This window comes from Mixophyes fleayi, chromosome 7 (assembly GCF_038048845.1).
Source record: "Mixophyes fleayi isolate aMixFle1 chromosome 7, aMixFle1.hap1, whole genome shotgun sequence".
Taxonomy (NCBI): domain Eukaryota; kingdom Metazoa; phylum Chordata; class Amphibia; order Anura; family Limnodynastidae; genus Mixophyes; species Mixophyes fleayi.
In genome coordinates, this window is record NC_134408.1 from 135,769,653 (window position 1) to 135,794,236 (window position 24,584).

The window sequence follows — 24,584 nt, forward strand, 5'->3', positions numbered from 1 at the left end:
ACATCCTTCATGCACCACATTCACTTGTGTCCTATTTGCATTACTCCCTCTCATTACCCCCCCCCCCTCCCTCTAGAATGTAAGCTCTCATGGGTAGGGTCCTCTCTACCCTATATCTTATGTCATGTCTTATACTGAATCTTCTGCTGTTTGTTTATTCACACGCCTGGAATTCATACCGGTATCTGTGTTAGCTGTAATTATTAGCGCATGATTATCCATGTATGTGTTATTATGTTCATTATAGCCATGTCATATATGCAAGCGGATTGTCCGATGCTACGGAATCTGTGGTGCCCTATAAACGACTTCCACTTTGAGCCACCCTTGCACATCTTGAATCAACGGTTCCCTTTTACCACTAAATTATAAGCTCACTGACGTTCCACATCTGCATTTATTTTGTCTGCATTGTACGTCTCTGTTTTATGTCTGCCCTGCTTTCTCCATTATTCAGCGCTGCAGAGCACTGTGGTGCTCTAAAAATCAACAATAAAAATAATTCAGCAGTGTCAATAAAATGATTTTCAATTTAGTCATTCCACTCCCAAAACGCATCTTCCACAACCGACAACCTTATCTCAAGTAGAATTCTCAAGTTCCTGAGAACTTGTATATATTACTTTCTAGAACAGCAGAGGGCACGTGGCATCCCTGTAGGGGAAGGGAGTGAACTGTGCTCTCCCTCCTTCTGTGCGGCCACTTTGAAGGCTGGAGAGCAGCAAACATGTCCCTCCAGATACTTCACGTTGCCTCTCACTGTTCTAGAACAACTAAATCAAGAAAGAAATTGACAATGAATGTTTTGCAATTGATCTCCTACAAAGAAATACAACAACACTTTTGGCAGCAAAACTTTTTTTTTTTTTTTTTTTTAATTGGAAACAATCCTGAAAATAAATATAACAATTTAGTATTGTGCAAGGAAGAGAAAGTAAGCAAACACCCCATTAACACCAATGTACCCCGCTAAATGCAGCAGCAAAGGATAAAATAATTATTACACTATCTACATAGCATCTTTCAAATGACGTGATCAGATTACAAGTTAGACATCACCCTCCGTCTCCTACCCAAAAATGACATAATTGCTGCCATATATACAAATTTAAGCCCCCACCTAAAAAGAAAATGGTTTAAAGAGCGGGATATATAAAATTTCACAACTGTCTATATTAGACTTAGAGAACAAGTGTCTTTTCAGGTGCTGTTGAACTACAAGTGCCAGCATGCCTTGATACGGCATAATTCAACAGCAGCTGGAGGTACAAGTTAACCACATTGGTCTATATACACTATACATTTTATATGTCAAATTAGATCTGTAGGTAAATGCAATAAATCTAGATCAATTCACTCTCAAGCATTTGTTTTTTAAAGTCAGAACACAACACGCGCCAGCATCTCACACACAAGTCTACGCTGGTCAGAATTTAATTCCTCCTATGAAATTGCATTTAGATAGAACACAAATGAATTAGGGAAGTTAAGAATATCAAAAGGAAATATGAGACACGAGAAAAAAAAATAATAATACAAAAAGGTTTTAAAAGTTAAACTACAGCCTAGACAAATAAAGGTGAAAGTTACTGGAAATAAAATAGGATGATCTATGGAAATAAAACTACATTATCATTATATATATTACACTATCCTCACTTGGGCTCAATGTGCACAAGTATTCATAGAAAGTGTTCCTCACTGCTCGAACGAGCCAGTTTGTCAGAAGCATGCGTGCAACATGGGGAAAAACAAACAAGTACATATGTCCACAAGGGGAAAGTTTTATGGAGTATAAAAACCTTCACTTCTATGCTTTAATTACCTATTAAAGTGTACACGTTGCCTACAAAGTGGAGGCAGGCCCTTTGTGAGCTATAAGAACACAGCCTCTCCATTCACCAGGAGCCACAGGGACAAAGTACTTCAGTAACACCACTGGTTCCTAGTGAATTAATTAGCTGCATAGTACTCTCACAACAGGACTGCCTCCACTGCTTGTGACTCAGGGACACTTTTTACTAGTGGATCGATAGGCTGCACCCTCAGAAATCTTGGTCCAGCTCACACAACGGCTTCCGTCACAAACGCACTTTAAGAACATTCACTGAAATGATTTTCATTAAGGTGCTGTTACCTGCATCATAGTCACTGCTACCTGCTACCTGCTACCTTTCTCCCCATTGTTAGAAAAGAAATTATAAATCACAAAAGGTCACATCCAGATGCTTTGCAGCCATAAACATGGCATGTTTCTACATCTCTTCTAGTAATTCAGCATCTTCCAGCGGCCACAGGAGAGTCTGGGTAAAGCACCGATACCAAGGAGACTGAGCTTACAAATACAAGACAACCAGAGGTTTCTCCCCTTAAAAAAATAAGACATGGAGCCTGGATACAAACATTGTTTTCATGCAGTATCAAAATCATTTTGGATCGGTGAAAGAGTCTCTTTTTGACTGGTGGGCAAATGATATGATGGCATCACAATATCTCATACGCCACATTCCATGATGTTGCGGGGCGGAATAGCCCTCTGGTCCACTTCACAAGTAAAGATGGAAGGCAAAGAGGAGCCCTTGATCGCCACCTCTGTTAATGTTACCCCAGTCGCCTCCCTTCCCTCCCAAAACAAAAATTATTCTGAAACCTAACTTAATGTGTCTGAGCTACAAATTCAATATTGGGAAAAAGTTTTTGGTTACAATTTAGTAAAATACAATCATCAAGCAAAACTAGCTTATCTCCTTGCCAAGAAAATACAATAGATAAGGTGCAGTTGGAAGAAAACAAAAGAAAAAAAGACCTAGATTAAAGTTTTATATTTTAAAATGAGGCTAATCCGCAGTGTGCAGTAACTTAAATGACAGAGATTCCAACAATATTTTGTGCCCTTGCATGTACAAGCGTCATTCTGTTTAGCAGTTTAAGTTTCGCCATTATTTTTTTTTTTTTTTAGAATTGTTCTGGTGAAGAACGGCTACATACAAAGCTAGAAACTCAAAACATTCTCCATTATTAGAGAGAACTCCACGCCTATATTTTATTCATATCCCTCAATAGATAATAGGATGATTTGCAAATAGGTGTCATGTATTTTTATGCTGCCTTATAGCTGAAATACAGCACTTAGCAAGGGTTTTAATAACATTACTGCAGGAGGATGTGGTGTACATTTATTAGGTATATTTTTACAAGTTGGCTATTCTGGGATATGACAGCCCCACAACTACCGATTCTGACTCACACATTATAATAGACTGAAGGCAGATAGACACTTTTTTTAGGGCTATCCAAACTATTTTACACTCTAATGCAATGAAGGCAAAATAATATTTATACAAAGTAGCTGTATTTCTACCATAATGCTCCAAAAAATAATAATGCTTTACAAACCATCTGATTATCAGTTTGTGAATATGAATTTAAACAGAACATTGGTTTTTACCCTTTTTAATCATGTAAGTGAAGTATTTTCCATAATATGGCTCAAGTAAGACAACATGGCGTATATGTTAGCACTGTTTTAAGACGCAGGATACAGACGACACAAGATAGGAGATATGTTACATTTTAAGTCTTTCAACTGTATAATGTGGTACTTAAAAGCTTTGCTATTTTTAAATCCTCTTAATAGAACCAGTTGGCACAAATCTAGTGTTAATTACTACATAAACTTTTGCAGCCGGAGCAGCTCAATAAGAGGCAGCGTTAACATCAACCTAATAGTCACAGGAAGTGTTTGTAATTGGAAATAAGACCGAACACAATGTCTAGGGAGGGGAATGCACCACTTGTATTGTTGGAATCTCAACACTTGCTCATGGTCCACTTTACACAATGATATACTGTCCTATTGTGTCTACAACCATCATTTTGGAGTTATGACTTTAGAGACTCGTGACTGACACAGGGATAACTTTGCAGAGGACTACAAGGGTGTTTTAATTTTTTCTTCTCAGAGCAGAGGCTGCTGATAGTAAGTTGGGGGCTGCTGAGGAATTGAATGTAAGGGGCCAGCCATAGTGTAGCCAGATCCTGGAGGCAAAGAGGATGTTGTGTTTTGATAGGCTGACATATCTGCCGACATTCCCATTGGCTGGCCATAATTCTGGGCCCCCGGGACGTTTGTATGATTTAAATACGGAGGATTTGAACCGGCATCGTGCCCAGTGCTGGAAAAAACAAAAAAAACAAAAACATTATGAAATAGCAAAATAAAAATAAATGAAAAGAAACCAAAACAAACAAAACAGCCAAGTAAGAAACAAAAGCGCACACGATGAAAACATTACCTCGGGTATGGTGTGTGAGCCGCTTGGGTCGTTACTGTGGAATTGATGTTTGGTGGGAGAGACCTCAGTGCGCCAATATGATCAGGGTTCATGCTATATCCTTGAGAGAGTGTCTGCGGATGGACCTGGGGCATACCATGCACCATATAGCTGCCAGCCTGAGGCTGCCCTGGGTAGCCCTGGAAATAGAGCACAGAGCTGAATTACTGCAAATAACATCGGGTAGCCACAAAGTAATAAGGGCAATCTCAAATTGAAATAATATTTGTAATAAAGCCAATATAAGCCTGAGAAATACAGTAATGCTGTAAATCCCAGTGACGGTTTTCTGGTCCAATATCTAATTACAATACAGTTCTAATGGGTGAAACAAACAGTCTGCCACAACGGCACTGAAGACCTTAAACACCATCATACATTCCATACACTGCAGTAACGCTAAACAGTAAATGGCACAGTCCTGCCACAGCGCTTCCAAGCAGCCATCAGTCTGACCCAACCTGCTTGAATATGGCCTACACTGAGCTGACAGCTGCAGAGAAGGAATCAATGAATCAAGGTTCAAGCTGGCTATTAACGCTGCAATATTGTGGCCCTAAACCAGACAACTGACACCAATATAGCAACGTGTGTGGCTCCATATCGACGGATTGTGACCGATTTGGCCATTGTAGAACAGCAATAATTCTGTTGCTTCAATGTCGCCTTGAGATGCAGGGTTGTCTCCTATGTGGGAACCGTATGGCTCCCCATTGTGGATGTTAAAAGTTTGACAGCTATTCTAATCTGGCATGGCTACATTCCAATGGGAGTCAGTGGAGGGGTGCTGGTAGACGAAACTAGAGATGTAGTCATTTTGATGAGCAGCTTGCTCACCCTTGGTGTAGTCCTAGTACAGTGGATCCCAAACTTTTTCAGTTCAAGGCACCCTTAGGTCTCCATAATTTTTTTCAAGGCACCCCTAAGCCAAAATAATTACCAAGTAGTCCCCTGCCTTGCTTACCACAGGCTCTGGCTGAGGCACCCCTTTGAGATTGCAGAGGCACCCCAGGGAGCCTAGGCGCACAGTTTGGGAACCACTGTCCTAGTAGAAAAGCTTTAAATTCCACAGAAAAACAGGAAAGAACCTCTTCAAAACATCCCTTGCTGGAAAGAAAAACAGTGTCTGAAAATATCTACATAGTATTTAAGCAGTGTTGCAGCAACTGTTTAAATCAGCTGTTTATAGATATCCCCATTTAGATCTCTTCCTGTGCGTCTTACATTCCAGCACAAATCCTGACTACCACATTGTAAGCACAAATTATTACTAACTGTGCTTGAAAGGGAAAGTAAAACTTATGTCCTTTGCTTCATTCAAAGGAGATTCCCTCCATACTCAATGCAGCTCCTTGCCAGGGACACAGTGCCATAACTCATCACAGACGTCACAGTACTCCGCACTGCAGAAGCCACCACTGCCATGGCACCTGTCCAATCTGTGCCACTCTCAGCACAAACCATCAGTGACAACTGCTTCAGTCTTTTAGCGGCACCAGTCCTTTGCCCCCCACCTCCTTCACTGGACTGCCATCTGGGGAAGCTCCCTTAGGTGGAAAACTTATTTTTTGACAGGAGTTCTCCTTTAAATGTTTGTGGGTATGGAAGGGGGGAAGGGGGTCAAGGGATTAGTACACTACATGACACAAATAGAAGAATTAGAACCTAGCAAAAAAACATGGGAGAATAACCAGGTGACAAATCTTAGCAAGATAAAACGGAGTGTTGTAGACTGTGGTACAGCCGGAGGCGTTTTGTTGGCCCTCTGATTCCAAGCCCGTGAACAAAGCTTCTCTTGATAACAAGCCATCCTGTTGAAGTTAGTGTCAAGGGTCAGTATAAAAGTGGTTATAAAGGAAGATCAAAGAGCAAGCTTCCCAGAGACACACTCTGCCAACTATATGAAAAGGCCATAATCCATTTTACTGCTGCTCTCAATCTGTAATGTGGTTCAAGCCGAGCTTCATTATACAAAAATCTTCTGACTTACACGGGTCAGCTATTCTGAGACGTACAGAGGCGTTCCTGGGAAAGGGAGAGAGTGTGAAGTATCCAAAAATATATTCTCTCCTCTATGCAAATACAGGCAGGTGAATTTTTTAGCGATTCTCAAATTGAGGCTATTAAATATCTCAAGAAACAGGATTTGTTAATCTGAGAAGCTTTCACTATGGTTAACCTGTAGTTAGAACCAATACAGGAATATACAGCGATAGACAGTAGAATTTTGACTATTTTCAAAACAATTAATTCACTAGCAGGCTGGTATCAGACGCATACTAAAATACAGCAGAAGGGGTCCAAAATGAACACACAGTAGTCCTGGTAAACAATCGTTCTGTGTCTAAAGCACTAACGTTGCAGGGAACGGTGGTGATCGCCTTAACGCTGACGAGAACCCCCACAGGCTTCACACCTACACCAAAACTCAAGTCAGTGCACTGTACATTAATGTTAACTTAAAGTGGCAATGTCTGGACCCCGCAGGCTAAGTGTTTAAACCCTTAGCCTGCGGGGTCCAAACATTGCCGCTTTAAATTAGTATTAACGTATGACGCACGGACATGAAAGTGAAGTCCCGGACAGCTGCCTCATCGGAATGACTGTCTGTCTGTACGCGCTGCTGTGGAAAAGCTGGATCTTTGGTTTTGAGGTAAGTCTGTTTATATTGGATTCTTTCTTGGCTGCAATCGGAATTTTGGTGAGGGTCTGAAGCGCGTCAGGGTTCTCGTCCCCGTTAACACGTACCCAACCCGTAGGGGAATCAAGATTTGGGTTCTGATGGACAAATCTTTATTTTTGCCTTTTGTGTAATAAAGTCTTAAAGTATAGATTGTCTGTAGGCATTACACAATAAAATAATGGTATACAGACGTTTCATCTGACCCAACATTGTTGCCTTCCTGCTCGTGGCACCTATTTATCACTGCACCATACTGTGTGGAACAGCAAGATGCACTTTAAACTACAATAAAATAGTTTTCTTGGCCCTCATATCAAGTCTGAGAGCAGTCTAAGCCCTGTATACTGGAGGACTGATTTATTTGGAGAACTATAATTTTATTATGTCCTGTCCACAGGCAGAACACAGTTCTGTGTGGAGAACTTCTTTAAGCATTGTGCATCCCTGCTACTTTATAAGTGACAAACTGTGCATTAAGATGAAACTGGGGAAACGGTCATATGCCTTACAGCCAGCCACAGGGTAATGCAATTAATGTGAAAGTAGCTCAAACCTGCATGGAGACACCAAGAGAAGGTGGGGTGTAGTGCGTCTGTGGAGGGGGCTTGCTGTACACAGAGTACATTGGCGCTTCATTCGCTAGCTTGTTGTACAGTTCTAACGCTTCCAGGACCTTCACGTTCAATTCAGAGAGTTCAGAATGTTTCCTGGTTAGAGAACAAAAGAATTACTTAGAAGTGTAAACACAATCTCAGTATAAAGAAGCGTGGACTACATTAACTACACGTGGAAAATTAAATCAGCAAAACACCAACGCTGCTGTTAAAAAGTACTTCTCCCCTATATGCACATGAATATCAGAGGTAGGGAGTGGATGCAGGCTGAACCAATATTCAGTCTATGTGATAGGTACACTTTAGGTGCTGTGTGGTAATGGGAAAATAAAAAATAAATATGTAAAAGGTAAAGATAGACATGCAGAATGATTAATATGGAGAGCCTTCAGCTACAGTGTAAACTGACATAATTATTATTATTATTAATTTTTATTTATAGGGCGCCACAAAGTATCCGTAGCGCCGTACAAGGACAAACAGTGGCACAGTACAAGGTGAAACAGCACAGTACAAGTAACAGTAAGCACTATAACTCTGGGGGCTCAGGCACAGCATGAAAGAGAGGGAGGGAGTGGAAAAGTGAGTACAGGCAGGTAACTATGGCCCAAGAGGGTGGGCACGGATGACAGGTTGAGAGTCACTGAGGGGAGCGGAGAGAAGCGAGAGGAGACAGAGGGCAGAGGGACTGAGAGGAGGTGAGCTGAGTAGCTGGAGAGCGCAGTTAAAAGTGATGGAAACAGAAGGTAGGAGAGCCCTGCTCAAAGGAGCGAACAATCTAAAGGGAGGGGAAGACAGACAGACACATGGATGAGACGGAGAGACGGGAGGAAGGGGGAGAAGGGAAGTAATGTAATGACTAGTTCTCCCCACTGGCAATAAAATATGCAATATACAAGCAGGTGAAGCGTAAAAATAAAACAAATCCTCAAATAGGTACTAGTGACAAAACACAACCAGACAAAAAAATTGCTCACTTCCCGCAAAACAAATCTATAAACACACAATACAATGTATGCCAGAAGTTACAAGATCTCAGGACTTACCTGTCAATCTCCTCTAACTTCTCATCGATCATCGGGCACATTTGTTGGCAGACATCTGCAAAGGTTGGAAATCACTGTCATTTCTGTGATAATCACAATATGTTTTATCATGTATCGTGAATGACTGTCTAGTTCTAATCTCTGTGCAACAATATCCCTCACACCTCTTAATGACACCAGCAGAACATACAGTTCTTATCCTTCACCCAGAACCTGTTATTCCAGCTTTCATTTACCTGCACATTAATCCTACAAGGGATTGCATATAATTCCTAATGTTATGCTAACAATGGCACCAGGAGTGGAGGTACTGGAGATGAACGATGATGGGAACCAGGAGGCATGGTGACAACCTCGTCCCAGCTGCTACTAGAATCCTTTCATCCAAACTGTGGTTCTCACCTCATGTTATGCACCCAGTCTGCCCTCCATGTACAGGGTGGAGCATAAAGAGCTCCCACATTTTGAAAGGGTATAAAAAAAATGGACAAAACTATTTAAGAAAACATTGTATTTATTTCTGAAAATATGCCCCACCCTATACTACCAGAATGCTGGAGGATTTTTTTATTTAGTTTTAGCTCACTAACAATCTTATATTCTAGTTTACATTAGTTTTAGCAAACATTGTACATACAATGCACAAAGTATGCATGACTTAATAGCCAAATACTTATGCAAACTACCACAGCACATACAGACATGCTTAGTTTGAAATCATAATACTTAAATGTCTACAGAATTCAATTTGTGGGATCAAACAACAACCAACATGCCTAAACCATACCAAGCTGTCAAGCAGACATTTAAATGATATGCAATATTTAATAAACTTTAGAAACTTCATCAACTAAAATGAACAAATAGTTGAAATACAGTGTATAATGTAATTGGAACAAGCTCCTATACCAGTGTTGGCTAACCTGTGACCCTCCAGGTGTTGTGAAACTACAAGTTCCAGCATACCCTTCCAGCAATAAGCTGCTATATATTGGCAAAGCACGCTGGGACTTGTAGTTTCACAACAACTGGAGTGTCACAGGTTAGCCAACACTGCCCTATACTGTACTTTTGGTACACGCTAATGATATAACTCCCATACAGGATCCCAAACATCATTGCTGGAGACCTAGGAACATGGGACAAAGTATATTTATTCCATAACACCAGTTATGTAAAAGTGTAACACAGTACCTTCCAAGTCAAGGAGAGCCACAGGATCTGGTTTGGGATCTGTGGGATCGATGTTCTGGAGGCAATGTAATGTCTGATTCATTTTGTCCTATAAAGGAATTGACATAAAGATGCTGAAAAAGAGATCATGTTCAAGCAGGTGATCATATTACAATAATACGCAGATTTTAGGTTACTATACTTCCTATTGTACCACAAACTGTCTTTGCAGTTTAAAGGGCATTTTTTGGAATACACACGAGGGCACATCTGTAATTACCCCATCAGGCCACAGAGGGAACAGCAGCCTGTTAAATATTGCAGGCTACAAAACACATCCCCATAAAAACCTTCCCACAACACTTAATGGTTGGTATATATCCTCCTGTGACTTTTGCTAAATACATTGTTTTACATCTGAGATTTTCACGAACACCTCTAGATACATCAGGCAGATTTTATTGTTGATGCCCTTGAATACTACACAAGTCAGCTCTAAAGCAAATCTGCTTAGAGGATTTCGTGAAAACCACAGAGGAAAGCAAGAAATATAAAACAATTCTTTTTAATTTTGCACTGTATATAAATATTTTATTATTGGTTTTCAATTTTGTTATGTTTTGTTATTATTTTTGGATTTTACATTTTGACATAAGTTGTTCCTTTACTACTAGCGACCAATCAGGATTAGGATTTTGTTCATTTACTTTGCTTCCTAGGAACATATATTGTGTTTTGTTACATCTATTGCATTTCCCAATTTGCTGGCCAGTTTGACAAGCTAGGAAGGCTCGCGACGCTGCAAACGTTCAAGGTCATTTAAATATATAGCTGAGGTATAAATATTATGAAATTGTTGTGATATGGGTTAATATAATTAACAGGAGGAAAGTTTGTTAAAGGGTTTGTTACTGTACTGAAAAAGTGTGTTCTGTTCATCCTCTACACAGAAATAAAAGGTTTACTCTCTCTCATTCAGGATTGATGGGGGAGACAAGACAAGTTTCCAGGCTAGCACCGTATATTATTATATGCAGTGATAAGTGCCATTTCTATCACAGACAAAACCCATTTAGTAATGACAAATAACCAGTGTGAATTTTGGCTGTGGTCTCTCTGTACCCAGCACTATCAGACCAGTAGCGGCAGCCAGAGGTTTGTGAGGGTTAGGATTCCTGCGCTATGTAAGTACAGTGATTAAAAGAAATGAACCTACTTCATCTATATATACTGGCTCGGGTTCAGACTGTGCCACAGTTTCAGGAATTTCTTCAAAAGCAGCAGAATTTTCAACAACTGCAAAACAAATGTATATTTGGCAAATGTTAATAAAATAACTTGTATAAAGAATATTAAGCATTACAGAACATTGGCACCGAGTGAACTTAATATACATTGTCGACATAAAGGTCCCATGACATTACAAGATATATTATGTAAATCAGATATATTAAACTATATACAACAAGCTTCTAATCAGTTATATGTTGCTGTAATCCTGCCCAGCAATGTGGGAGTTCTCCTGGTCATACAAGTTCCACTGATCTGTCCAACTGTTGAACCGCTGGATCTATATGAAATCGAGCAAGACGCTTGACGGGCCAAGCTGGAGACCTATTCATTTGGTGATCCGGCGGAAAACCAGATTGTGTGACTGCACATTAATACAGATTGCGGTCGCTACCTCAGATTTACAGACAGGAATGAAAAAGTTTGAGCAAACCAGAGGATGATCTGTATGGCTGTGTTGGCCTTATACAACGCTGTCAATGTGTGACAGTATTGTGTGCATGCAGGCATTAACAGACTGTTGTTTGCGGTCGTTGTGCTTGGACATGCAACCAGCACCAGGATGACTGTCAACTTTATATGATGTATAACTAGAGGCGGTACACAGCCTGGTTACATTCAGTATACATCTGCTTCTTTCAAGTATTATTTTTAAGACTCACTACACTAAGAGGCAGGCACGCTCCTTGTCTGTTGCTTTAGTCACCCAAGGAACGACATCTGAAGAATTTCCACAAGCTTTCACTGTATGCAGCTTTCTCTAAAGCTCCGGTTTTAGAAAACAGATGTCACCGTGCCCCCACTTTCCCATCCCGCACGTGCTGCGGGAACAGTTTTATTTGTTACAGTGTCATCACAGTTTACCCTGTATACAATATAGGATCTTATGGCCCTGGGGTAAGTACAACAAAATGCTGGGAATTCCTGTAATTCCAGGCAGGAGAAATTGAACTGCGAACAGCTTTATTTAATGGCCACATTCTGACAGCACTGTCAGCATTACTAGGATAGGGAGATCCTCTCTGCTGATTCGTTTGTACCTTTCTTATAGCAGGAAAACTTTTATTATGAAACAATGAAATACAGAGGAATATAAGTGTAGTCTGCTTTCTGCTTCAGTAACATTTGGGAGGTACAGAGACTTTATAAACCCAAGGAGATGACATCAGGGGAGACGGCTTCACCTGTTACAGTGTTGTAATGTTTTAGGCCCACTCTTTAGAAAGGCAGCTCATTAAGCAGACATCAATTAACATTTGCTGCTCAGGAAGCAGAGAAAACAGGAAATGCAGCAGCCATCTGCTAGCATTGCCACTACAGATTGGAGCTACAGATAAATGTATTTGTGACATTTAAAAAACTGGATGCGATTTCTACTGTTTGCTTGGTAAATATACAACGGGCGTGCTCAATTTCAACACAGGAATCCTTTTTACATGGAAAGATTTCTTCTAATTTAAATGCTTACAAAGAACCATAAATCAAACATTTTTAAACTTAAATTATAGTTTTGACTTGTGTTTTTAAAATAAAGTTATATCGTGGCTCCAATATTGATAAAGTGTAATAAACTGTATGTCCCCAATAGAATCATATGGCCATATATAACAACATAGTGCAATGTGCCTCAACCAGTAGCAATCAGATGCCTGAAATAGATTAAACAAATCAGTTCTAATTTGCTTGGTTGCCACGAGTTACAGAACATTTCTGCACACAGCAATGTTATGGTGTAAGCTCTTTATGCAGTATAAAATAACTGGCATGTACATAAGGCAGCACATACTGAATGTGTCATCATGGGAAAGAGAAGCCAAGCATTATTACACGCATTAAACAACCCCTCGTTATTTCACATACCTGCTTCCGGCTCCTCATTTAAAGTTGTTGAAACGAAATTAGATGGGAACAACCCAATGCCTTTCTCATTTTCCCCCTTCCACCAGTTTGTATCACTACAAAGTGAAAGTAAACAACTAATTATTGTAGTGCACAAACTTCTTCCGAAATAAAAAGGCAATAAAATACATTGCATCCATCTATCAGAGATACCTATGGTTTCACCTACACATAGTGGGGGCAGCCATTTTATTTAACCTGTTCACTGCCAGTGGATCCATGCCAAATCTGCACCCCAGGAAGCCACACCAATTTTAGCCCTCTCTCACTGTGCTGCCGTCACTGGGAATAGATTTGTTTCTACCATAGCAGGTTGTATATTGGGTTTTTTTCCCAGACAGAGCTTTCTTTTGGTACCATAGTCAAGTGTATATATATCCTTATATACACACTTTGTGATTATTCCCCCAGATACGTTCATGAAATTCATTCAAACCACGAAAGATACCCATTTTGCTTACTGCCATACCAAATATCGGCTTACTTTAGGTTTGGTCTTTATTTTGCACCATAATAAAACACCAAGTAATGTTCAATATCTTGTGACAGGTTACCTGCCTATCATCTAGAATGTGCTACGTGTAGTTAGATTTTTGGCATTCAATTCAAACAATGCTTTATTTTATTTACAGTTGTGGAAAATGCTACAGCGCAACTCTGAACAGCTGATAGACCTGTGATTTCACATACTGCCTGGGGTTGGATTACGGCATTGGGGGGCAGGTGAATGGTATTATGGTCCCTCTGTCTCCAAACCCAATGTGGTTTGATGGGCGGCTGAGCTCTTTCTTTGTAACAGCAGCTGCTGTCACAACTTTCACTTTCATGTCTCTATCTTTCACTTAAGAGGGGTTCATTTGAATCAAGCTAAGAGGCAGACCATAAGTCTTATCTCTCTTAGAAGCCAAACAAGCCCTCTGACGTATGTAGGCCTGAAAGCTGCCCAAAGGAGCTTCTGGGAAAAACAAAAATGGTGTTAAACATATCTCCAGGAAGCAGGAGCATGGGTCAAATAAAACCATTTGCTGGTTAGAACAAAATGTAAAAAAAAATGACTGAGGTGTGTGGGGAGGAGGTTTGACCTCTTACTGAAAGCGCACAAAATATGATTGGGCAAGATGAATATCTCATTTGGAACAAATGGACAGAGATGAAGAAATGGTTCTTTGTCCCATGGCTCCACCCACCCAATGGTTCTTAGCTCCACCACGGAGTCAGAGATGGGTCACTTGGGCAGGGGGCTTAACCCTTTCATAACTACTTGATAAAAAGTCAATCTGCAGTACGGCACAGCCAGGTAGGTTCTAAATATCATTTTGCGTGCAAGGGTTAAACAACCGTACAGGCTGTCACTGAGAAGTCATCCTTCTTACCTATCATCCAACACAATAATAATGTCTCCACTTTTAAATGTCAGCTCATTGTCCTCCACAGCTTCAAAATCGTATAGAGCCCGGACTCTTCTTGGCATCTTCTGACTGTCGTGCTGCACGTCCACAGATGGGTATAAGGATTTGGTTTCCGATGGCTGCTTCTGCTCTTGCAATGATAACTCAATTGCTGTTATTTGGAAGGAAAATACAATTATAAGGAAGAGAAAAACAAATGATTATAATCCTTTAACAAACCATTGGTTTGAAAAAAAACCTAAAAAAAACACACACATACAGTCATACCCCATTCACACTGCCTAAAAAACCCGGGATCTAATTAGACCCGGGACTTTTGCAGGGTTATTCCTGTGTCAGTCCTGGGTCGCCTGCTGTGTGAACAGTGCGACACGGGTTTTTCAACCCAGGTCTCACATAAAGAAGCTGAATGGGGGATTAGGGACGCTAGAGGATGACGTCATTTCAATGGTACAGAGAAAAGAGATAGGAGGAAGCATGAGCATGGCAGACTGGCCAGAGGAAGAAGTACGTGAGCTGCTGGCGATTAGAGAAGAGGAGGAAATCAAAAAACAGATCACAGGCACTGTATAGGATGCAACAGTTTACTATAACATAGCAAAAATACTAAGAGCTTGGGATAAAGCGCAGCCAGCAGAAGGTGGTAAATATATTTAAGTCACTTTGAAAACAGTCAACACAGACTTTGGCCTCATCTTTGTGTGCAAAAAAAAAAAAAGTTTCCTTTAAATGACCTCACAATTTTTCAGCCAATCAAAGCTCCTTTTGTGATGACTCACACTTATTGCCAGGACAGACACAGGAAATTCCCGGGTCCTAGGTGCAGTGTGAACGGGGTTCTCTGATCTGTGACACTGCAAAAACCTGGCTTGAACTACCCGGGATATGGCAGGGGCAGCAATGTGAAAGTGGTATAAGTCATCTTCTTAAAGAAGCTAAATGCACTACTTTTGTAATATTTTAAAAAATTGACAGTCATAAATAATGATTCCATTTCCCGTTGTCCATATTCTCCCTAACCCAGTTCATTCCTCTACTCTTTCAAAACTATTCCACACCCCCAGTCATTTTCAATGGCCCTTAGTTTTATGTCTGCTCCCGGTACTGAATTTAGCTTCCTCCTTTACATCATCCCTCACTGCCTTGTCTTCTCTTCAATTCTAGATCCAATATTATGGAAACTGTTCCATTGCCACTTTTTTCTCCCCACTTGTCAGTCTCATCATTAGATTTGTATACTACTGATAACAATTGAGGAAGAGCTCTGTGGTGGATAAGTAAAGGCTGCACTGATTGATACACTTAGTTTAGTTAAATTAACCCCTTCCTGGGTAATAGAAAAACCAGATTCATAACATATCTCAATGTTCATAAGCCTCGAGAGGTCACAGGGACAAGGTGAGGGACAGAACTGGAAGGGCCACTTTGTTTGCTTGCACTCACTCTTACTGAAAATTAGTGATATAGAGATTGATAGCACTAGCCAGATGTCTGTCACTCAGCCAATATGTTTTATGGATCTCACACCAACTAAACCTAGCAGTTGTTTTAAATAATTCCAATCACAAATACACAGATATATTCAAACTTGTTTCATCTGTAGCTCATTCCAGATAAATAGTAGAACATTTGTTTGGCGTGGCAATGCTTACAGCAAATTGAAATTTCAAAATACATTGAGATATTTTGACATTAATGTCTTGTGCAATTCATTACAGATAAAGACTAATAAATGTAATAAAAATAAATAAAAAAAGAAATACTATTTCAGGGAGATCCATGTATTTTAAATCTTACACATCTTGCTATTGTATTTATATCGCAAAATAATACTTTTAAAGAAATTATAGATATACAGAGAACCATTATTTCCATTGTGCAACGGGATTACAAAATTAAAATAACATCAAATATATCAACTATTTCATTGTTTAACTGTTATCAAGCCGCTTCCGTTAAGGCCAGTACCCAACAAAAGGTCTGTCTCACATTAGTGATATAACATAACTCAGAGAGCAAAACTACAAACACTACAAAGATGCACATTATTAGGTGTAAAGGACAAGCTCATTTTTTAAATATAAAACATTCAAGCAGGCAATGAACTACTCAAGTTATTTAAAATGAAGGTCTGGATTATTAGCAGTGAAAGGGCCTATAGATGGTCATGCAAAAATAAACGTACCCTTCGCAATATCTTCATCCTCCTTATTTTTGGTGGGCAGTGTTCCGTTCTTAGGAGTATTTGAATCACTCTGTGGAATACAGTAGCGTCTTAGTACATACACTGTATTTACCAGCAGGTAGAGAGTAGAGGGAAGTGTGCTACGTAATAAACAAGTAATCGCACAGGTCATGATTTTAGATACAAGCAGTGTTATCCTACCTGAGAGCCAGAGGCAGGGAATGTTACGCCTTCTTCCTTCAGAGATTTAATGGTGGCTGATAATAGACTTAACTGGGGATTCCGCTGGAAATCTTCTGACCATTCCACCATCAAAGCCTTCAGTTTCTCAGAAACTTTTGGATGTGCCTAGAAACACAGCATTGTCGACACAAACTGGATTACGAATAAAGAACTAGATGGACCTTATATGGAGCTTGAAAGTTCATTGAGACTAAAGCAGAAAATACAGAGATTGTTCTTACACACAACTTTACTAGGAGTGTATAAGAATAGACGGGTGAGTCATATAAGCATGAGGAGTTTTGAAGCTAAAAACCAAACCTGAATTCAATCTTCAAGTTTCATAAAGCATCAATCCCATAAAAATGTCAGGTGGTTATTGGGGGTGGGGGTAGGTTATAGAAACAATGTTGGTATTTACCATTTCCCTTTTTTTTCCCTGCAGGCTACAAGTAATAGTTTATACTTCTGGACTACCATGACAGCAACGGTCACATGATGATGTGAGCAGATAGGCTTTGGAACATTGCTCTGAGCGCTCTGTCTGAACTGTGACATCCTCCTCTCCCCCCCCCGTCACATGACATGCTGAGAACCGTGAACCTGTGTCTATGTAGCAGACTGACTGGGTGCAAGTCTTGCAGCCATTTTTGCTTGCCAAAGCGCTTTTTAGATAATGATTTGGAGGAGAATAGCTAAGAAAAACCAGATGTATGCTTAAAAAGGTACTTCACTTATCATTTAAAGAAGAAGAAGAAATAAATGTTGTGTGTGCTTTAAATGGCTGTAGAGGAAGGGTGCGAGTGGGAGGACCAATGAGCGTCTACAATGTTCGTGGTCGCAGCGTCTCATATGTCCTGCCGTTCACACCCTATTCCAAATGGTCACAGCTGGGTTTCAGAACCTGAGGTTCAAGTGAGGGGGCGGAGCCAAAATACTCCACTCCCTTGCTTAGGTGGAAGTGCAACAGTATAAAGAGACTATAGGTAACAAGAAGGGGGAAAAAATAGAAACATTTAGAAAGAAATCCTCCCTTCATACTCTTCATTAATTGCTTAACTTGACTGGCAGTTAAGCGGGAACACATCTATGCAATTATCGTGCAGAACACAAGATTCACAACCGTTTGTTCAGATATTGCAGAGTGTGTACACTCCCACGATCATGTTTTATCGTACCAAAGCACATCCCACGCGTGTTCCACTTTTCCCATCTCTTACTCATCCAAGATTCCCCATTATTTTCCAATAATGAACGGACGCTAATGGAATTTAAACACTATACAACATCAATGTTATCCAGTTAAATCCTGTTTTAAAAGGAAGTGAATGTGCAAAACTAATCTAACAACTGGAAGGAAGACTTGTTTAAACGCCATAGAATGCACTTTCAGATTACTTTAAGATTATTGCAACTTTTCTCTTTAGTGTCCTTTCTTTCTAAGGCACATATGTTATTATGCTTATATGTTATTAAGCGTAGGAGTTTATTGCTATTGCCCTTGCATAGGACACACAGCTCCATTTGGTTTATAATGGCATCTAATGCAGAGAGCACAATAGAAATGTGTCATACAGGGCAATCATAAACAACTGTAACTTTGCCCCATTATATAAATACATGGCTGAAAAACATAGGAGGTAGACGTATGGCTAAAGCAAGGAATGTCTGTGAAGCAACAGGTGAACATGTAACAGAAAAATACATTACATGAACCATCACTAGCTATTTATATAGCGCCACTAATTCCACAGTGCTGTACTGAGAACTGACTCACATCAGTTCCTGCCCCATTGGAGCTTACAGTCTAAATTCCTTAATATACACACACACTAGGGCAGGGTTTCCCAAACCCAGTCCTCAGGGCTCCCCAACAGTGCAGGTTTTCTGGATCACATGTGACATAATTAGGACCACCTGTGGATCTGTTACAATGTGTCAGTCAGTAATGAATACAGCTGTGCTCCAGCAAGGAGATATGGAAAACCTGCACTGTTAGGGAGCCCTGAGGACTGGGTTTGGGAAACCCTGCACTAGGGTCAATTTGATAGCACCAATTAACCTACTAGTATGTCATTGGAATGTCAGAGAAAACTGGAGAAAACATGGGGAGAACATACAAACTCCACACAGATAAGGCCATGCTCGGGAATTGAACTCATGACCCCTGTGCCAAGAGGAAGAAGTGCTAACCACTAAGCCACCGTGCTGCCGATGAATTGGACAACTGCTCTGTAAGGGATAAGCTGTATTTTGTAGTATAAACAATTTGGATGGTAGGGTGGAATAATCCCATTATGTTTGTCACAAGATGATAGCCAGCCCTGAATAAATGGTACACCACACAATCCATAGCCACATAGGAAAGCATTTCAATGCTAATATCTGCATAACAATGCTAATATCTGCATAACAGACTTCTTTGACCTCGGTTGATTTTCTTTACTTGTTAATAGAACTTTTAGCTTTACCATGTGACTTCATTTATTATACAGAATTCTGGTATTAGACCTCTGGGGCTATAACTAAGCATACATACCTACTCTAACATCCAGTCAAAGTATTTTTCTAAATATAAATACTCATTCTTATTCAGTGATCAGGAGGAAAACAGGCATTCAAGGTTAGGCATAAATCAATAGTCTTTGTAATTAGAAGCTGCAAAGATAGTAAATGAGCTATGAATATACCTTATTTATTATACCACGGACTTCACTTGCAAAATCTCTGGAACATATTTCAAGCTGAAAAGCCTTTCCGCAGTTTGACACGCAGGCCCCTAATAGCTATGGAGATACAGGAAAAGGCATTTTGATGAGACATATTTCATACCTCACAGGATGTTAAGTAACTGCTGTGTCCGAGAAGACTATGAAAATCAATAGAAGCCGGAATCTACTTACAGTGAGCGCTTGCAGAGCCACGTGCGGGACTTTGTGATTAACTCTTTTCATTATAGCTTTAAGGCCATCTTTTGTTCTGAAATTTAAAATACATGACAGAATATATTAGTTGAACAACCTACCTTGCTCTTAGAAAATCAAATGAATTCAGCCCACAAGATATAACTCTTATTATACTCTGCAAGTTCTAATGTTTACAGGGGCACCAAATGTGTATATATTTGTGGGGGGTTTACCTTTAACATGCAATATCATAAGCTTGGATGTCAGACATCTCACATCATCACGTTTATACTTAAGACACCACAAACGCTACAGTGCCAGAATTACAAGAATAAGTACATACAAGGTTGTACAACGGAGGTTCAGACATGAGACAGAGGGTAGAGAGGGCCCTACTCAGAGTCTAGAGGAAACATATGCTCCAACATGTAGGGAGAGATGATTTGCATCTAACTAGACACAGATCACCCCTCATATACAAGGTATAGAAAGCAATTCGTCTTCCCAAAAGTATATCAGAAAATAGTTACAAAAGCACCACACAATGCAAGGAAGTGATAACTGGGGTGTTTGTGCTTGGCATGGGTCCTCAGCACCACAGTCAGAGCACCTGATGACTGTATGACACTATGGAGGAAGGTGCACTAGTTCACACAAGGTCACAATTGTAATTTCATCTTACATAATTTTTCCACAGTCTCCAATCACCACAAGGCGATGATTAACTTAGTTAATGGTTAATTTAAAGAACAAGTAGTGAACCAGTTTATAGAATGAAAGGATTACAGAGTTGAAATTGTTGTTTCACATTATCAGTAAATCGAGTGACCCATAATAAAAGTACACATACAAATATAGAACCAATCTGTAATTTCTTGAAGTGAATCAATAAAAAGGATTAGTCCACTTTTGTAGGCTTTCTGCCCTAAAATTTCTACAACTATTGTGTACATAAATTTTCTTTCCTACTGTTAATCGTTGGTTAGATACCTTATTTAGCTAAGCATCTAATAGGGACCTGTTACTGCATTGTCTGTATTCTTAGAGAGCCAGGTGTATGTGTCTGCTTACACCCAGTTCACAATGGCATATTATATGCGCATCAGCAGTTCCAGCACAATATTTATGCCAGTGAGTTCACACCTACTGATGCCTCCAGAAGACAGTGTTGTGGGGGTTCGTAAACAAAGGACTATTCGTTTTCTAGCAGGTTGTCACATGATATTGGGGGAAATTGTTACTGCGTGGCCACATTAGAGGCGTAAAATAAAAACAAGGATATATGGACTATGTATGTTGATGTTCTGCAGGTTTGTAAAATATAACCCAATAGTAAGATGTAACAATTGCACATATGACACAACCATTTTCAATGTGACAAGCATTACTTGCTACTCTGTTGGCATATATCTTTGTAAATATGTCTCCATCACCTCAGTAATCACTATCAACTACACAATATTATAGTCAAATCACAAGGGAAACCTCACAAATGTATGCATATTAAACATAACAAGCTCAATCACTACATAACCATGAACTGTCCACACATCAAAGAGCTAGACTATATCATTGTATCATTATACAGTGTAGCTCTTCAGATCAATAGAAGATATTCTCTATCAAGCTGCACTAATAATGAGAGGAATATATTGAGGAAATACATTTATAATCCGTTAGATTTCGTACACTTAAACTATATAATAGGGTGAATGGATATAGAATACATTTTTTGGACTATAAAATATTACATAATTTTATTCACTTTTCTACCTAAATCTCACACTGTATTTTAGGTGACCTGTCTTGATATACTTTGCAGAAACAATATAATTGATTTAAGTACCTTATTCTATTACTAAGAGCACTATATGAAAAGAACCATATTTCTCTTCTTCTTGGATTAAAGAAAACAAAGTTAGCAATGCAAGTAATATTATTTATTGCAAGATACATTTTTAGTTAGTGTTGACTTTCTACTTAAGAACAACAAATATTGCATAAGGAAAACCATACAAAAGAGCAAGTAATTCCAACCTTACCCATTAGGAGTAACCACAATTTTGTCACATAAATCCATAATAAGGCCCCAATCTTCCGTGGTGTTATATTCATTTGTTGCTTTCTCTAAACAAGACAGAAACCATGACATTAGAGGGGTGAGGGGGAAATCAGCAGGAATAGAATAGGAGATTTAACTTGGAACACATAATATGCAACAATGACACAACATATTGCTCTATATTATCCATTGCATGACAATGTGTAGCCATTACACCATTCCATCCTGCTTTCATATGATTTACAACACGAATGCTGGTGACACTAATTGTGTTGATTCCCCTCTTCTATTTTTTTAAACAAATCACTACCCAAGTGCTAATGTTATGGCTCTTATTTTATTATATCTACACTTCATTATAAAGTAGTGACTGGGCAGCTGGGAATAATTAAATGGTTCATGGCAATATCCATGGAGTCCTGGGCAGTCAGATACTATGGGGCCAGTGCGGCTAAAGTGCGCACCGCTGCCGTCAGTGCGGCTAAAGTGCGCACCGCTGCCGTCAGTGCGGCTAAAGTGCGCACCACTGCAGGTTAACATTATTGCATTAACGTAATACGATTAGTGTTGCATTACTCCTAGACAAACATGGACGAATTGAATCGGCCCCTATGTGCGGTACGGCCCAAGGCACACTGCATTTGGTGAGAGTTTACGATTAATCGAATGATAATGAGAACATAAATAGTATTATCATGCTAGATGTGCAAGATGGCTGCCTCATATTTCTCTTTCAGAGTGCTAAAGTCTGTTCCATTAATTTGAAAAAAGATGGACAGGGCAGCTAGAAACATGGGTTTAAAAAAAAAAACAATAAAAGGACACAGGAGGTGTAAACACAATTGGGTTTATTTGTCCTAGAACATCCAGAAGACAAATTCAGCAGAAGACTGTAAATTGTGCACTGGGGCTCAGAATTCTCTGCTTCTACCGTGGTTTAGGCAATATGTCTATTCCGGTTCCTGGAGAACCATATTACCATCATTTAACACCAATGTTTGGGAAGCCATTTAAATGTCAGAAGATTCCACCCTGTTAAGTCAGAGTGAGGTTTGTATTAGGACAGTGTTGGCTAACCTGTGACACTCCAGGTGTTGTGAAACTACAAGTCCCAGCATACCCTTCCAGCAACAAGCTGCTATATATTGGCAAAGCATGCTGGGACTTGTAGTTTCACAACACCTGGAGTGTCACAGGTTAGCCAACACTGTATTAGGAGCACTGTCAACCTGCCCATCTGTTGTCACATCAAGTATTTATAGGATTTCTGTCCTGTTTTAGCCATGTGGCTAACTATAACTGGGGTTGGCTGTATGTTGTAGAGGGAAAAATCTGGTGAAGTGCAATAGTTTGCTTTGGAATTGAATGCATGGAAGTCACAGCCAATCTCTTTTACCACACAAACTAATTTGAAACACTACGGAGAGTCAAAATATAGAAAAGAAAAAGAAATTTAATATGACACAATTGTACAAATGTAGAAGGTTCTCTTTAAAAAAAAAAAAAAATAAGATTTTAGTTTCATGGTCAGCAAAATTGTGCATATTATATTATATGCATGTCAATTCTTGAACAAACATATATACATCTTTAGAATTTTAATTTAGGTTTTGTTTTTTTTATTTTTTCTCTCTCAGTCTCAATGGCTTGATATCATTAATTAATTGATTCAGTTTGCTATAGACTGTGGCAGGACACATTGGGGTATATTTACTAATCTGCGGGCTTGAAAAAGTGGAGATGTTGCCTATAGCAACCAATCAGATTCTAGCTGTCATTTATTTAGTGCATTCTACAAAATGACAGCTGTAATCCGCAGTTTAGTAAATATACCCCTTTGAGTGAATAAAGCAAGATATATCACTAAGCAAAATGTGCAGCAATTTCAGATTAATAGAGCATAGTGAAAACTCCCCAAATAATGGTTACAGAACAATGCAGTATATTTAATTGGTTTTGCCCTCTTCATTTAAGCCCCTTATTAGGTTGCCCCCCCAACCTTTTCCTCTAGAATGAGTTTGCAATGTACATGTATTACAAATACAGTATTCCAGTTGTTTCTAAGGCTGAGTACACACTGCAGGGTTTTCAGCAGATTATTGGGCCAATGAAACGATAAATGACCATTTGGCTCAATATCAAATTAGTGTGTATGCTGCAAAGATTATTTCATTTGATTTTTAACCCTGACTAAAAATGTCGTTCTACGGCATTGTTCCCATCCTGCAGTGTGTATGACCGGCAGTGTCCATAGATCTCTATGGAGTGTGCAGAGTCACAATCTCTTCAGCCAATGGTTATGACAGATGAAGAGCACAGACATGAAGGTAAATCTTGTAAAACGTGTATAGTGTGTACACATAAAACGGCTGCTGATCGGGACTTTTTTTTTTTTTTTAAAACTGTTGGTAAAATCATTAAAGATATTACATTGGGAGAAATGTTTGTACTGTGTGTACCCTGCCTAACAATGCACGTACTACAGCTAGCTATCTTCTGCCCAGGAGCTGACAAGTTTGCACAGATTATCTGTGCAGTATCTGTAAGAGATGAGTACAGAGCTGTGTATTTAGAGATATATGTAATGCAGGAATCAGATCAGTTATGGCAGGGATAGGCAAGTATTTGCTATATTACCTATTAACGAACTATCTTCTGTGGGGTGGGCAGAAAGGAGTTACATAATCTTTGTGTCCATCAACAGACGAAAAACAAATAGAACTATTTAAATTAAAAAAAAGTGACAAATCCAACCACTTTA

At 39.5% G+C, this 24,584-nt stretch overlaps 1 protein-coding gene across 1 annotated transcript in view; it reads right to left on the reverse strand.

The window, feature by feature from the left end:
- Positions 1 to 2,905: 2,905 nt before the first annotated feature.
- Positions 2,906 to 24,584, reverse strand: part of STAM2 (signal transducing adaptor molecule 2) — a 29,311-nt gene continuing 7,632 nt past the window's right edge. Inside the window, exons 2-14 of the mRNA XM_075180881.1 lie at positions 21,804 to 21,888; positions 19,759 to 19,834; positions 19,546 to 19,641; positions 16,835 to 16,981; positions 16,634 to 16,703; positions 14,413 to 14,599; positions 13,001 to 13,095; positions 11,067 to 11,146; positions 9,872 to 9,959; positions 8,678 to 8,732; positions 7,571 to 7,724; positions 4,296 to 4,474; positions 2,906 to 4,175 (exon numbers count right to left, since the gene is read on the reverse strand). Coding sequence (XP_075036982.1) covers positions 3,959 to 4,175; positions 4,296 to 4,474; positions 7,571 to 7,724; positions 8,678 to 8,732; positions 9,872 to 9,959; positions 11,067 to 11,146; positions 13,001 to 13,095; positions 14,413 to 14,599; positions 16,634 to 16,703; positions 16,835 to 16,981; positions 19,546 to 19,641; positions 19,759 to 19,834; positions 21,804 to 21,888 — 1,529 coding nt within the window. The 3' untranslated portion in view covers positions 2,906 to 3,958. The remainder of the gene's footprint in view (positions 4,176 to 4,295; positions 4,475 to 7,570; positions 7,725 to 8,677; positions 8,733 to 9,871; positions 9,960 to 11,066; positions 11,147 to 13,000; positions 13,096 to 14,412; positions 14,600 to 16,633; positions 16,704 to 16,834; positions 16,982 to 19,545; positions 19,642 to 19,758; positions 19,835 to 21,803; positions 21,889 to 24,584) is intronic.